The 16,148-nt window shown below is 40.7% G+C and overlaps 1 protein-coding gene across 2 annotated transcripts in view; it reads left to right on the plus strand.

Annotated features, from left to right (window-relative positions):
• Positions 1-5,971: 5,971 nt before the first annotated feature.
• Positions 5,972-16,148, plus strand: part of TPP2 (tripeptidyl peptidase 2) — a 53,080-nt gene continuing 42,903 nt past the window's right edge. For both annotated transcript variants that reach the window (XM_040054893.2, XM_040054894.2), the window contains exons 1-6: positions 5,972-6,199; positions 11,822-11,950; positions 13,620-13,715; positions 14,109-14,213; positions 14,878-15,002; positions 15,745-15,908. In XM_040054893.2, the coding sequence (XP_039910827.1) occupies positions 6,038-6,199; positions 11,822-11,950; positions 13,620-13,715; positions 14,109-14,213; positions 14,878-15,002; positions 15,745-15,908 (781 nt within the window). In that variant the 5' untranslated portion in view covers positions 5,972-6,037. The remainder of the gene's footprint in view (positions 6,200-11,821; positions 11,951-13,619; positions 13,716-14,108; positions 14,214-14,877; positions 15,003-15,744; positions 15,909-16,148) is intronic.

The raw sequence follows: 16,148 nt of genomic DNA on the forward strand, positions 1-16,148 counted from the left end.
TTTAACAGAATAGCACTTGAAATATTAACTGCTTTGGCAATCACCCTATTAGTACAGTATTCCTGACACTGCAAAAATGTAAGACAACAAAAATCAGTGTGAAAACAGCTGGAGGAGGAAGATGCTACCTATGTTAAACAAAATCAGTTTTGATCATTTATATTCATTACCTCATAGATTGTTATCCTGCATTCTCATGTTAACTTGCACCAAGATGTGTGCATCCCAATGGTTTGGCCAATTTCACTTATACATGACAAGGGACATTAGCTATCAATTCTAATTAAAACTCTTGGATTCCTCTTACTGACAATGGGGTTTAGATATAGCTTTATTTCACTCCATGAGTTAGCTGTTATGGCATAAACTTATGCTTCAGAATCTTGTTTAAAGACTCCTCCATATACTTATTGGAAGATTGATATTCATGGACTGTGTATCCCCATTTAAGCATCTTTGTGGCTGCAACCTTGCTGTCATCCTCCTATTAGCAGAGTTTGAGTCTTCTACTTAAGTGTTGTCAGGCTGTGGCCCCATGAGAACTCAGGCGTTCTGGTCTTGCTGCAAACAATGGATTCCTTGCTGTTCACCCCTTTGACTGATGTTAACTGTGTCCTTGGTTATCAGCATATGACATTCTTTAACCTTTGTTTGATATTGTTTCTTCTGGTGCTTTTATATACATACAATTCCATTTGTAATTAATGCTACTAATCTTCGTATCTCTATCACAAATCTCTGCAAGTTATACAAGGCCAAGTCTGGGAAAAATACTGAACTCTGTTTTAAACTTCAGAGAAACATGAAAAATTAATATGCATGCTCAGCTCTAGAAATAACAAGTATGCATTTGTAGTTAGTAATTTCTTTGCTCATTTCTGCAGCATAGTTAGAGTGACTCTGTTCTCACAGAAATATGTTTTTAAAATGCAGCTCTACTAACAACTTTGCCAAGAAAACCACTAAATGTTGGAGTACTGAACTGCAGCTGCAGCTTTTTGCTGAAGCCAGTGCTAAATGAACCCTACGTTCTTGAATTTTCTGGACTAGTAATTTCTTTGAGCAGCATTATTGAGAAAGTGTTTAAAGCAATATATGAACTTATCTTTATTTTTATATCCTCCTATTATATCCTCTCCATATGGATATAATTTCAGACAATTTTAAACAAGTTTGTAAATGAAAACACACCCTAAAAACATTAGCTGGGCCTCAAGGGTCCATGATAGAGAACAATAAGAATTCATTCTGGTAACTCTGACAGACATATTTGAGATATGATTATGTTGGAGAGTAATGCCAGCTGTTGTTCACTAGTGATCTCATAATTTTATATGTATGCAATGATCTTTTCATTTTATATTTATCAAGGGAAGGACATGACAAATTGGCCTAACCAAGTAAATAACTTCCTGAAGACAAAGCTGAAGATACATTGTCCATTAAGGAGGATTAGTTATCAAAACTGAAAGATGAATAAATGTCTTCCTCTCTGTGAAGAAAGAGCATCAAACAGTTCAGTCTGCAGAATTGATACCCTTATCCGTGCTGAACTGTTCAGTAGTAAACAAAGAAAAAAAACTGGGATGGCGTCTTCTCTGAAAATCTTTATTAAACAGATACACACAAAAAAATTACACAGGCTCATAGCCCTTCAGGCACTTTGCAAAAGTCTCAGTACAGGACCTGGTAAAAAAACCCCAAATGCTGTAAACCCAGTTTCTCTGAGAGTGTTGTGGGCCACATGCAGTGGCCAAGTTCCCTCATGTAATGCCTTAGTTCCATGGCGTGTTTAACGGGGGAGTACTGTGCTGGATCATCTCCACTCTGCACCAGCATAAGCATGGAAGAGTTGGTGCAGCAGCCTGTCTCAGGTATCAGCTCCCCACTGCTTAAGTGGGATAGTTTTCAGCCAGATTTATTCCTTTATCGATTCCATCACGGAGCCACACCAGTACAAGTGACAAGAAAAATGAGTGTGAAGGGCCAAGGTTCAGCCTGAGAAGGAGTGTGAAACTGCTTCTTCTGGAGGATTAATGTTGTTTTATGCTTACACAGCAATAACAAGAGCCAATGGAAAAGGAAGAGAGACAAGGCAATGGCAGGAATTAAGTGAAATCTTGACATCCATCTCGTTCAAAGATCATCTATCCCCATTACTCCCCGAAGCCAGTCTTCTCTCATAAAGGGGGAAAAAGGAAGGGTCTCTACTGAGCACCCTGGTAATTAATGACCTGACTCAGAACACTGAAGTACCTGCCTTGCCTAATGCAATTTGATCAAACACATCCTCTCATGGTCTAACTGGTAGGATGATTCCTCCTCTCTACATGTTGTAACTGAGGCAAGGTTGAAAGGAGTGGGTGAAATCTGAAACATAGTGACTAAGGTAATTGCTGCAATTGAAATTTAAGGAGTTCATACACAACTCCAATTGATACTTTGGATAGAATAATTTAACATTAATTAGAGAAAGAACAAACAGCTCAGTACTTCTATGTTCATGTCAATGCCTGTACTAGAAAGATATTAGGTCATGTTGTTTAGGGTTCACTTTGGGATATTTCCATGCAAAACAGAACTGCCTGACTCAGAGAGAACTGTGCAGCATCTAGAGCATTTCATTTGCAGAAAGATGCATGCTCAGACAAAAAAGAGATTTGAGGCCCAGAATGGAACTTCTGGGTGTAACATCAGGCAGAAGATTCAGCAGGTGTCCTCAGCCTTCTCATCCACAGTGCATTAGGCTGCGCACGAAATCAAAGGTGATCGCTGGCCAGCTCCATATCCTGACAGGCCTGACATGTGAGCAATATGAGGAATCACTCATGGCTGTCAAGACCAGAACAGCTTTGCCAGGTCTCAGATGTAGACCTAGAAGCACATCCATATTGGGAGTATTCAGAGAAGAATTTGTGCAGAGAATCACACGCCCATGCAAATTTAGCTAACTGGTCAGATGTTCATAGAATCATGGGGTGGTTTGGGTTGGAAGGGACTTTGAAAGGCCATCTAGTCCAATTTCCCTGCAATGAGCAGGGACATCTTCCAACTAGATCAGGTTGCTCAGAGCCCCATCCAATCTAACCTTCAAGGTTTCAGGGATGGGGCATCCACCACCTTTTGTGGGCAAGCTGTTATAGTGTTTCCCTGCTCTCATTGTAAAACAAACTTTTATTTTATCTAGTCTGAATCTACCCTCTTTTAGTTGCCCTTTTGCTACAGGTCCTGACAAAAAGTTTTTCCCCATCTGGAACAGGCTGGCCATGATAGAAGTGGTTGAGTCACCATCCCTGAAAGTATTTGAATAGATGTAGATGTGGTGCCTAAAGACATGTTTTAGTGGAGGATTTGGGAGTGTTAGTCCATTCATTAACCTAGCACACTAAACATAAGAAACCTGAGAAGACCAGGATTAAGTTTAAAAATCAAAAATTTTCAGTATGCCCAGGATCTGCAGAGTCTCAGTAAGATGCACAACTTTATCCTTAAGCTCATGTCCTAACACTACAGTTGTAATCATACAATATTAACAAAATTGTTACACTTTGAAGACTGTCACTGAAATTAAGTTTTTTCTTTTCATGGTATTACTTTCAAGTCTGTTAAAAGTTGATTGGCACACCTCCCTCAAATCCTGGGTTTTCCTGCAGAACCTGCCCTGCTACTTGGCATTGCACATGATTTATATATACCTGAACAATATGTACCTGCTAATTAGATGTGTTGTTTGTAGTATTACTTTGAGACCAAGGCAACAGAACAGGGAAGAAATTCTCAGGGCTAGTAATAACTGTTTCCAAATAATAACATACAGCTTTGTCATTGAATGGGATGTGAAATATTTTGAGAATTTTTCGTAGTTTAGTGTCTCAAAGTATACTAGGAATAGGACAAATGAGACTTCTGTTTACATTAACATCCTGTCAGAAATATAAGCTTCTCCCATTGAGATGCATTAGCAATGATAAACAAAAGGAAAACTAAACTCAGATGGGCAGTGAATTAGGTATTAAACAACCATCAACCAGGTGAACAACCATCCTATCAGAATAATTCTCTCCACTGTGGTAAGGTCAGTCAAAGTTTTATGTAATTTAAAAAAAGTCTTATTATGGCAGTCAGACACCATCAGCATTTGAAGAAAGTAAAGCATATGGTATCTAGACATCAAAATGTAAATTTTTGTTTTATGATTGAAAACCAAAATGATGAGCAGATTGAGTTACACACTACATTCATATGGTACAGCTTTCACTTTTTTTTAATGCTGTGCATTTTTAGGGCAGTGCTCTTCAGGTTTATTTTAGTACTTGCATAAAAATCATGTGGATATCTAAAACCATTAGTGAGCTGGAAGACAATGCTGATGGTAGCTGACCATCAAATGGGAAAAATAAATTAAATACCCCTATTTGCTAGCAACCTTCTCCCACTTCTAGAGAAAGAACAAATGCCAGCTCCATTTCAATGAAGATTAGTGTCTGACAAACATTCCATAATAATCTCATCAGACCTGTGAAACACAAATACACACACAGAAAAACTCTCAGAAGTCAAAATCCCCATTGCTTTACAGTGAACATGTAAATTCACAAACACCTTTGTCTGCTAAGGTGACTCTACGTAGAAACTTGCCTGAAGAAAGCAAAGTGATCCCCCAGAAATCAACCAGGTTTACACTTATTACCAGCTAAAATGGCTGAAGAGGCACATGTCAGACACTACGAACAAGGCATCTTGCCAAAAGATAATTTTGTGTGTATGTTTTCAGGTACTCTATAGTTCAAGTTCTTTTGCAAGTTTGCATGTGAGCATGAAAGCTAGGAAAATACCTTTGACACCTCTGACCTCTGTTCAAAGTTGAGAATTTGCCTTAAAAACTTCACCAAAACTTCTATTTTGAGCTCCCCATAGCTTGTAGGTAGTCTTTTTGGTTTGGGTTGGTTTGCTTTTTTTACCCCTTTAGGTAGTCTTTTGGGTTTGTTTGTGGTTGTTGTTGTTGGGGGGGGTTGTTGTTTGTTTTGTTTTTGCGTGGTTGTTTTGTTGTTGTTGTTGTTGTTTGTTGGGGGGGGTTGTTGATTGGTTTTATGTTTCCGGGAGTTTTGGTTTGTGGTTTGGGTTTTTTTTTTTTTTCTCTTTGCTAAACTGTTGCACTGGTACTGCCGCCGCGGGACCTATTTATCCTGAACAATGAATCAACAGAAGAAGAAGGGGGGAAAAAAAAAAAACCAACAACAACCCACTAAGTAAATGTTTGTACATCGGTTATTAGAGTAAAGGAGGCTCAGAGGTGACCTTACTGCTCGCCACAACCGCCTGAGAGGAGGGCGCAGCCAGGTGGGGGTCGGCCTCTCCTCCCAGGCAACAGGAGACAGGAGGGGAAACGACGTGTGCCAGAGGGGGTTCAGTCTGGACACCAGGAAGAAACTCGTCACAGAGTGTGATTAGATATTGGAATGGGCTGCCTAGGGAGATGGCGGAGTCACCGTCCCTGGCGGCGTTTAAGGAAAGGCTGGACTTGGCACTCAGTGCCATGGTCTGGTTGACACGGTGGCGTTCGGTCCTAGCCGGGACTTGAGGATCTCAGCGGTCTTTTCCAACCTAAGTGATTCCGTTTTCGATTGGGAGGACCCCAAGCGGCCCCGCACTGCCGCGGGCAGACCCCGAGGCCGCAACCCGCGGCCGGCGTGGATCCCTGGGGCGGGGCGGAGCGGGGCGGGTCAGGCGGAGGCCGCAGGGCCCCGCCCGCGGGAAGGGGCGCTGGAAGGTGCCCTCGGCTCCCGCCGCCGCCGTACGTGGCCGCCACAACCCCGGCGCGTGGAACACGTCCCTCCCGTGATTGGCTGCCTTACACACCAGGCCCCGCCCTCCTCGGCGCTCTATTGGTCAGTTTAGCTCCGGTGCTGCTCGCGCCGCTGGCCGCGAGGGGGGGCGCGTCCCCGCGGGCCGGTGGGGCGGCACCGCGCATGCGCCGCCTTCCCGTGGCCTCTCGCAGCCTGTCCCCCCCACCGGACCCGCGCCCCGGTATCGCGCCATGGCGGCCGCCGCCGAGGAGCCGTTCCCGTTCCACGGGCTCCTGCCCAAGAAGGAGACCGGCGCCGCCGCCTTCCTCGCCCGCTTTCCCGACTTCGACGGGCGGGGTGTGCTGCTGGCCGTGCTGGACACCGGCGTGGACCCCGGGGCGCCCGGCATGCAGGTAGAGCGGGGCTGCGGCGGCCCTTGGTCACGGCCGCGGTCCGCGAGGAGCTCCCGGGTCCCGCCGGACCGACCCCGGCAGGACGGGGACGGGCACGGGGGCGGCCATGGCGCTCGGGCGGCCCGAGCCAGCGGCGGCGACGAGGGCAGGGGAGGCCCCGGAGGGCTGTCGCGGGGACTGTCCCTGTCGCGGGGACTCGTGGCTGTGTGTTCGCTCACGGTTCCCGCCCAGCACGCGTGAGCGGGGGCTCGGGTGCGGGAGGGCGGGGAGATGCCGTAGCCAGGGCCTCTGCACCGGTCACTCCGGGTGCTGCTGTAAGGATCCTCCTCCTAAGCCGTCCACAGGCGTGTTATGGCACTTAAATCTCTTGGGCTGCCTTCTCTCACGCAGAGCTCATTACAAAAGAGCGCTTTTGTGTTTTTGTTAAACCTTAGCGTTACTTCGGCAGTAGGTAGCTCGAGGCTACACACAGCTGCCTAGGTCTTTTACATGATAAGTGTATTTCTGGCACGATTTGCATACCCGTCTTTCTCTCTTTATTTCTCGTGCGTTTTATTGCAGTAACAGTCTGTTATCGAATTCGATTCTGCCAGCTCTTTTTTTTTTTTTTTGATCTGCCAACTTTGTGTCTCCATGTCGTTTTTGTAAATTTCTGTGTGTGATGTCAGTTTGGGCATTTCTCAGCACTTATTTCTTTTAACCCTTGTCTCTTAACGTTTCTTTATCTTGTAAGTTTGCATGTGGCCTTTTGTGTCGCTGCTGCTTTTGATTTCTTGTCAGCGTGTTTTCTCTGAGTGATGGCAGAAGAGTCCGTGGAAGAGTGGTTTGGAGCTGTATGCAACCCACTTGGACGCTGACACCTTTGTTTTGTTTTGTTTTGACTAAGCAGGGCTTGTGTTGGCTTCTACGCTTTCTTTGATGTAGAATTAACTCCTAAATGACCTCATTCAGGGACCTGACCCAGGCAGATCGTTAGTTCTGTGTTCTGAAATGACTCCTTATGGGATTCGGTCAAACTAGAGGATGAGTTAAGAGGGCGGGTTGGGTGGAAGGAAGGAATGGACAGCTGTAGCTTTGATTGATTTAAGCCGAAATGAAGCTGCTGCTTTTGGCCAGAAGTTGTGGGTAAGTGCAAGAGTAATTGGTAAGCGTAATGAAAGCTAGCCAAAAGGAAAGCATGGTAATACCATGGGCAGAGCAGAAAGTAATGGAAGACAATTAGGAAGATGTGAATATAAATTGAATTATGTGCATAGTTCTAAAGTTTGAAAGCAAAAACCCCTAGGTTTCTAGAGGTTATGAATGAGTAGTGGTCAACAGCAACAACAAACCCCAAATATGAATTTATTGGCAGTAGTGAGAAGCTTTGTTCTGATATGGGTAACCCAAGGCTCATAAGGGTCATTTATAAAGCATCATGATCTCCCTGTTGATCATACCAGTTTTTTCCAATCTGTTTTCTTTACACTCAGGATAAATTTCAGGTAGTGCAGTAAAAGATTTCTAAAAGAAGTAAAAGATTTGGAGGGCACAGTGTGTAATTCATGTTGCAGTGGGTGAGAGAATTAAGTATGCAGGGTTGTTAGAAAAACATGTAAAGAAGTTGTGTGATCTTTCCACACTTCCCACTTAATAGACTTGGCTTAAGGGGCTTGCTAAGCTACAGCTTGGGGAGACTTACTGCACAGGAGTTATGAAGGAGGCATAGGCAGCACCCCATCTAGAGTAGCTTTGTAGGTGTTTTCTTCAGCAGGAGAATGTCCTCACTCTCTGGAGTATTTGCCAGTTTACATTTTGCCTGGATGCAATGAATCAGTGTCCTGGGCACAGGCAGTGACACAGCATAGCTGTACTGCAAGAGGTAGTTTCTAACCTTGGGACAGTTTTTGGAGGTTTTTTTTTTTTACACCTCTGTCTTAGCTGCTGCTACTGTTTCTTACTGTCAGTCTTCTTTTCAGTTCCTGGCCTAGCATAGAGTTCAATCTGTAAGAGTTGAATCAGTTGCTTAGAGGGAAGAGTAGACATTATCTATAGCAAGGTTAATAGGTGTTACAACTTTGAGTTCTGGTTAATAAAAATAATCATTACAGGCTAAAATGAGCTACCCTGTTTTGAATGTAGCGGAGTTCTTGGTCGAAACAAAACAGTTAATTTTTTTTTGCTGCTCCCTAGTGTTTCATTCCTGGGTAGTGTTCCTTTGCTTGTTGACTCTGTGGCTTGGTTTGTAAACATCGATAGCGCTGTTTGTTCCTTTTTGGAGGGACAGAAAGACTTGGGGACAGAGTTTAACAGTGTGATACCATTATGTTTCTGTTCTTCTCTGGAAGCATGCTGCTGTAGAGAGAATAGTTATTAAGCTTAACAAACCTTATTAGATCTGTTGGTTGTTGTTTTTTAGACATATAAAATGTTAATCTAGCTTGTACTGGTTTTCCTTTTCTTTATGAATCTTTTGTAACCAGTGCCCTTTAGGGAACTCCTTTCACCTCCTTTCCCATTGGTTTTCTACCAGTTGACACCAGCTGTAAAGTTTAGGTGTCAGCTGTCTGCTTCTTTCATGTGAGGGTTTTTTTCCTTTTCAGTCCACTTGGTAGAATGTATTTCCTACTGTTTGCTAAGTCATGGTTTGTAATTCCTCATTAAGGCACAGTGACTGATGAAATTTTAGGTGTGTTTAATGGAGTGTTGTGGTTATATATGTATAGTCTTTGCTCAGCCCCACCCTGTCCTTCCCTGTTCCTATTGTGGCTTCTTATGCTTCGTGATAGATAAGTCAGTTAATTTCACCTCTTGCAAATTTATTTCTTTATTGAAGTGGCATTTGGAATTATTATTTACTAGCATTAACTTGTACTTTTATGTAACAACGTTTTAGCAGTAGCAGCTAGTTTGGTTTTGCTTCCTTTTCAGTACTGAGTTGAATAAATTAGCTTGGAAATAATTTTATTTGTGATTATGGTGATCAGCTGTCCCATGACCAAAGTGCTGAAGAACTTGTTCATCTCTTGTGGCTGCAGTAGCTGTTAGTTGGAGTCAGGGATTGTATGGGCTGAAAAAAACATGCTTAAATGCACCTGGATTTCCCTTTTCTGTTGTGGTTGTCATAGATATACTGGTGCTCCTCTACTTCTGTTGTGACTGATCAGTTGTCAGGATTATGCACATAGATTAATTTTAGTGTTCTCCATCTGATTTATCTGCTTCACAAAGTCAGAACTAACACGTAAGTAGGATTTTCAAACTTCAAGCAGAAATGTATAAACAGCAAAGTAGTTTTCAGTTTTAAACTACTAATTTGTTTTTCAAATGCCTATAGGCAAGCCATGATAATTAAGGCAGGATTGTGGATTTTTTCTAAATACAGTATAAATTATTTTTAATTGTATAAAAAGTCTCTTTTTAATTTTAATGCAAAAAGTACTAAAATGTACCTTCTGTCTGTAATCAATTCATTACTTCAGGACTCTTCACATAAGGGGATTGGTCAATGTCACTTCATTATTTTTTATTAGAATTTTAAACTCAGAATTACAAAATTTGCAAAAGAAAACTGATCTGAACTCTTGAGTTTCACTCTGGCATTGCTGGTGGGCCGTGTGCCGAAGAGCAATTCATGGCAGCAGGAGCTGCCGTATCGGTTACTTGCACTAATTTACCGTGAACCTGTCTGGATTGCTGCTGTTAGGAATTGAACCTTAGACCAGCTGAAATTCCGAGTTTCTTTTGTCTCACTGAAAGACTCTGATTTGTTAGTTCTGGCAGTACAAACTCACGTGCGTGTGTGGGCCTGCTTGGTTTCAGCTAGGAGGCAAAGAGCCGTAGAGTGTAGGAGTTGCACCTTGTGTTTCGGGCTAGGAAACAACTTCTAAAACTACCCAAGCTTGCTACAGCATAAATCTGTGTTCTGGCCACCTGTTGCTGTATAACTTGCCTCCTTCAAACAAGTCACCTTGGATTATATTTTCATTCTTGTTTTCTTGTACTTTGATCACTGAATAGTTGACTTTGAGTAGAGGCATATTGAAAAATGTCCAGTGCTGCTAATGGCAGGTTTGTCTTGCAGTCACTTTAGTATTGGAGCAACCCTTGACTTTTGTATGAATTGTGGCCAGCATTGAAGAAATAAATTTTCACTGCTGTGTAACTGTCATTCAGTTGACGTTTTACCAGGTTAAGGTCCTCTAGAGATTTTCTTCAGTCAACTTGAATTTCTATGAACAGAGTAGAGTGTTGGTTTCTGTCGTGAAAGTTCTTCCTTAGCAAGCCTATTCAAAAGCAGTATTTGTTACCTTTTGGAAAATGAAATTGATGCTGTTTTTATGGTTGCTATGGGTTTGGAATATCTTTTTTAAGCTGTTTAAGCCTATTTTCATTGGGGTATTGCTTGTTGCTTGTTACTCGTCTGGGTTGGTTTTTTGTTCTTGAGTTTTTGGGAGCTTGTTTTTTGGGTTGTATGGGTTTTGGTTGGATTGTTGTTTGGGTTTTTTTAGCAGTCAGAATTTGAGACCATGAAAGTATCTATCCTTGTTTGTTGAGATGTGATAAGAACCTGACTCTTGTCCTTTTGGCAGCATCAGAATGACTTTTATGAAACAGTTTGAATGTATTTGAACGTAGCTTCTAGTAGCTGAATTCACAATTCTAGAGCATTATTGTAACAAAACAACCTTCCAACCTTATATCTAATATCAAAATTATTGATAGAGGATAAAGGCAGAATGAGTTGGAAGGGATCTTGAAAGGCCCTGTGGTCCAACCTCCCTGCAAGGAGCAGGGGCATCTTTAACTAGATCAGCTTGCTCAGAATCCCATCCAACCTGACCTTGAATGTTTGCAGAGGTGGGCCATCCACCACCTCTATGGGCAACCTGTTCTAGTGTTTCACTGTTCTCACAGTGAAAAATTTCTTCCTTATAACTAGTCTGATAGTCTCCTTTAGTTTAAAACCATTATTCCTTGTCCTATCACTGCCTGTGCCACGTAAGAAGTTGCTTCCAGGTTTCTTATAGGCCCTCTTTTGGACCTGGGAGGCTGCTATAACATCTTTCCAGACTCCTACTATAAGTATTAGTTGTATATAGCCATAGCTACTAACAGTTCAAATGGATTAAAACACATAGCAGAATCTTTGAAACAGGAAGAATAAGGTAATAGTAATTTTAGGTTCCTTTGAGCTCAGTTAAGAGACTCCAGCTTGTGAGAGCTTGTACTTCAGCACCTTTCATTTTCTTACTCATTACTATAAAATTTGTCCGGAATGAGGGGTCAGAAGCAATACAGCAAATAATATGAAAACAAATAGTTCTTGCAAATATGTTTTTTGCAGATTTAGACTTGGGTTTAAATTGAGACTGTCTATACTTTGTTGATACAGTGTTTTTACTTGTTTCTCTTCTAAATCCTTATTAGAAATAAGTGGATTTGTATGAACCAGAAAGATGGACATGTTGGTCTTAGTTCTTGGAAAAATTGTCTTGAGTTCAAGTTGGTTTTATTAAAAATTCAGTTAAAGGTTGGATGTCTGAGAAAGCTAGTTGATATTTTTGACAATAAAACTTGCCTGGTTTGTGTGCTGAAGGGTAATCAAGTATATTTTCAAATTTTCTGTGCTCATATTTCCAGATTACAACTGATGGGAAACCGAAGATAATTGATATAATTGACACTACAGGCAGTGGTGATGTAACTACCTGTACCATTGCAGAACCTAAAGATGGAGAGATTACTGGTCTTTCTGGAAGAAATTTAAAGGTAAGTATTTGGTGGTACAGAGACACCACTGGACATCATCATCTTTGCTTAATTTACCACCTGTTTTGGTTTTTACAGAGCTTCCTTCCTTTTAACCGGATGTTGTGGTTTAAAGCCAGCTGGCAGCTAAGCGCCATAGAGCTTCTCACTCAGCCTTCCCCCAGCAATGTGGGGAGAAGAGAATCAGAAAGGTGAAATTGAGAAAACTCACATGTTGAGATAAAGTCAGTTTATTAGGTAAAACAAAAGTCATGCATGCAAGCGAAGGAAAACAAGGGGTCCATTCACCACTTAGCATAGGCAAGCAGGTGTTCAGCCATCTCCAGGAAATTACTCGAATATGAATGCCATCCCTCCAAATGACCCCCCCTTCTTCCTTCTTTTCCCAGCTCTATATGCTGACCATGATGCCATCTGGTATGGAATATCCCTGTGGTCAGTTGCAGTCAGTTGTCCCAGCTATGTCCACTCCCAAATCCTTGTACATCTCCAGCCTGCTCACTGTTTGGGATGGGTGAGAGAAAAAGCCTTGACTCTGTGCAAGCCCTGCCCAGCAACAGCTAAAACATCCCTGAGTTATTGAGAGTGTTCAGAACAATTCCAAATCAACCCTAGCTTAACCAAGACCAGCAAACCAGATCTTATCCAACCCTGATGCTGCATTTGCTCATCTTCATGCAGATTGCTTAGTGTTTCTCACACTTCCCGCGTGACTTTATTTCTAATATTTTCTGTAACTGAATAGGGGTATGTACAGGGCTTTTTGGGGGGCTTGATAATCCTTTAATTATTTGTTCAACACAGATCTGCTAAAACTTTGGAAAATGTTTGAAGAAAACATGCTAATACGCTTTAAAAATATCAGGCACAACTGTGTCTTTAAAAGTGCTAGTATTTTCCATATTTGCATAAGTTACAAGAGTAGTTGTGTTAAGCTCGTGTGAATAGATTTAGAGACCGAAAAATCTGTGAGAACCTAGTTGTGGACTCACTGAATTCTCACTATGCATAGAACAGGAATGGTGTAGGGTTTTCAGAAAGGACGCTAAATCTAGTAGGGGTCTTGGGTACACAGAGCTGATGTTGCGAACATGTTCTTGATTTCCTGATTGGATTGATGACGTGATATGGGGGCATCACATCTTTGGATCTCTCCATGCTGTCAGCTTCTTAATTTTGTGCAGATGATTATTGTAAAGCTGAATCTGTTGCTCTTTTACTGTTGTTACCAGGATGAGCAGATCCTGATAGACTGAGTCTAAGTTGCTTCAAGATATGAAATGAGATATTCAGACATTTGTCATGACTTCCAACCATACTCACTCATGTTAGATTTCATTCATAGTACTGTCATTTCCCCAGACCTCTGCCCTATTGTAAATTCAGTAAAGTTCGGCCTTTGTGTTTTAAAAGCAGAGCAACTAATGCTTAAAGATGTTCAATGGCAGTGTCACATGGACTGATACTGATTTTTTGGGAACTGGACTGAAAATGCCATGTCATGTTGTTGGAGCAGTTCAGTAGTTACTGTTACGGAGATAGGGAATTAAATTGGCAGTATTTGCAGGTTTATTCTGCTAAGCTCTCTTGCACAGTGTTAGGCTTTTTTGTTTGTGGAGTTTTTTTTAATGACATTAATTAACCTATTTCTAAATATACTTTCCTACAGATTCCAGCAAACTGGGTAAATCCTTCAGGCAAATATCACATTGGCATAAAAAATGGCTATGATATCTATCCTAAAGCTCTTAAGGAGAGAATTCAGGTAAGGAGGAGTTATATTTTCTTTCTGGTGTATAGTCACATTTTGCAGTTCTGTTTCTTAATTTTGTTAGAACACAACAGCATGTGATTTGCTAACATCCTTAGGCTGCTAACCAGCACCTGGGTGCTGTTCTCTCTGATTTTTGTTATTTACATGATTCTTCTGTGTTTTTTCAGAGCAACAGGGAATGCCTTAGTGATCCATTAAAGTGAAAAGTACAAAAATTACTGATGCCCCCTTTTTTTATTGTGTGGCAATTTGTGCTTGTTTAAACTGGTGTATGGAACTTTTTTTGCTATTGTCTCAAATCAGAATTTTCAAATTATCTTTATGTACTTCATACTTTGACATATATTTCTTAATATATTGAGGAACCTCTGTTTTATTTTACAGAAAGAGCGTAAGGAAAAGCTCTGGGATCCTGTTCACAGGCTGGCTTTAGCAGAGGCCTGTAGGAAACAAGAAGAATTCGATGCTGCTCATAGCTCTCCCTCGCAGGTTTGCGTTAAGTCTGAATTTGTAAACTTGTTCTTTGCAACAGTTTGTTACTGGTTGACAAGATTAAAATGTTTCATCAGATGAGTGAAGGAAAGGTACTTGTGAATATTTTGGCAGATAACTTACCAGTGTATCTTCTGATTAATTTTATAAGGCTTTATATGCGTGGTGTTTAGTTTGCTTAGTGTTGTTCACTTTTGAGAGTTGGTGTCAAATATGAAAATGATTGTACTTCAAAGAATTTGGTGGATATTTTCAGTAAGTTTTATTTTTAATTTAATGTGCTATTTTTCGAGGCCACCATCTTTGCTGTGTTCAAAGTTAGAATTTTCTAAACATATTCTTCCTTTTGTAAACTGTGTACTATTTCAATGAAGTACTAGAAATGCCTCAGATACTACTTTTATCATTTAACAGTCGTTAAGAAAATAATGGCTTTAAATGTTATATTTTCAGAAACCAGAAGTAGCTGTACATAACAGGCCAAAAATAAATAGTGCACTGTTGAAAGCCATTGAACTTCTAGATGTTTGTGACTCCTAGGGTAGTGTAGCATTCCTGAGAAAGTAATGGAAAAAACATATCAAACTAGAAAAGAATGTAGGATTACATATCTTGTAATAATTTTTGAAATACTCTAACTGAATTTTGTTCACCTTATTAGGCAAATAAACTAATAAAGGAAGAACTTCAAAATCAAGTGGAATTATTGAATTCTTTTGAGAAAAAATACAGTGATCCTGGCCCAGTATATGATTGTGTAGTGTGGTATGATGGTGAGACCTGGAGGTAAATGACTAAACTTGTCTAGAATGTCTTGTTCTTTACATAAAAAAGTAACTTACATGGAAGACTTGTTACCTTTTATATTTGCCCTCTTTATCGAGGTTTTCAGTGGTTTTCACTTTAAAATAATCCTGCTGTATCAGCTGAGTTTCGTGACAAAATTCTATTCCCAAGTGAAGATGGGGTAGAATAAAGTCTTATTGAAGACAGTGTGATTTTGAGTGTAAGGTTATGGGATTTTTCTTCTGAAGCCAAATAGAACTGTTTTGACTATCCACTGGTGATATGAAAAAAAACCAAAACAAAGTCTGTGCACAGACTTCAGGATGTAACATGGCACATTTCTTGACTGATAATGTGCATCATACAAAATGGTAAAACTTCAAATATTTGTGTACCAGCACTGAAGATCTACCTTTAGTAAAATTTCTTCCTTGAACTTGCATGAATTTTCATACTCTTACTTTTCAAATACAGATTTATTTGAATTTAGTAGTGTTTGGAAATCAGTTTAGTTATATAATATTTATAAACTTATATAATATTTATAATCTTATCGTTTCTGAATCTGAAGTATAAACAACTGAGTTTTAAAGCAGGTGCCAGTAGAACTGTTCAAAGATACCATAAAAACAGAAGCAAACTTCTTGAATTCTTTGTGCTATGCTCAGCTGGAGAGAATAGGTAACCAAAAGTTTGCAGCAGCTGAGACATTGTCTTTTTGTTTGTTTGTTTTTGTCAACAGAGCCTGCATAGATACAAGTGAGAGTGGTGACTTGACTAACTGTACAGTGCTGAGAACCTACAGAGAGGCTCAGGAATATGGATCTTTTGGAACTTCTGAGATGTTGAATTATTCTGTGAATATATATGATGATGGAAACCTCCTTTCCATTGTGACAAGTGGAGGTAAGTGAAAGTAATCTTAAGAACGTTTTGCTGCTACATAGGTATCATGGGAAGCAATAAGTTGTATTGAGTTCTGTTTCTGATACTTGGGATGGCTCGAGGCAGCTGTCGTAGTACAGCATTACGTACATACAGTACTATGGCTTTTAAGATCAATACTCATATTTCCTGAACTAAATCTATAATGACAACTCATTACCAAACTTGCTTGTATTTTTGTATGAAGTATTGTCAGCTTTT

Source organism: Hirundo rustica, chromosome 2, assembly GCF_015227805.2.
Source record: "Hirundo rustica isolate bHirRus1 chromosome 2, bHirRus1.pri.v3, whole genome shotgun sequence".
NCBI classification, from domain to species: domain Eukaryota; kingdom Metazoa; phylum Chordata; class Aves; order Passeriformes; family Hirundinidae; genus Hirundo; species Hirundo rustica.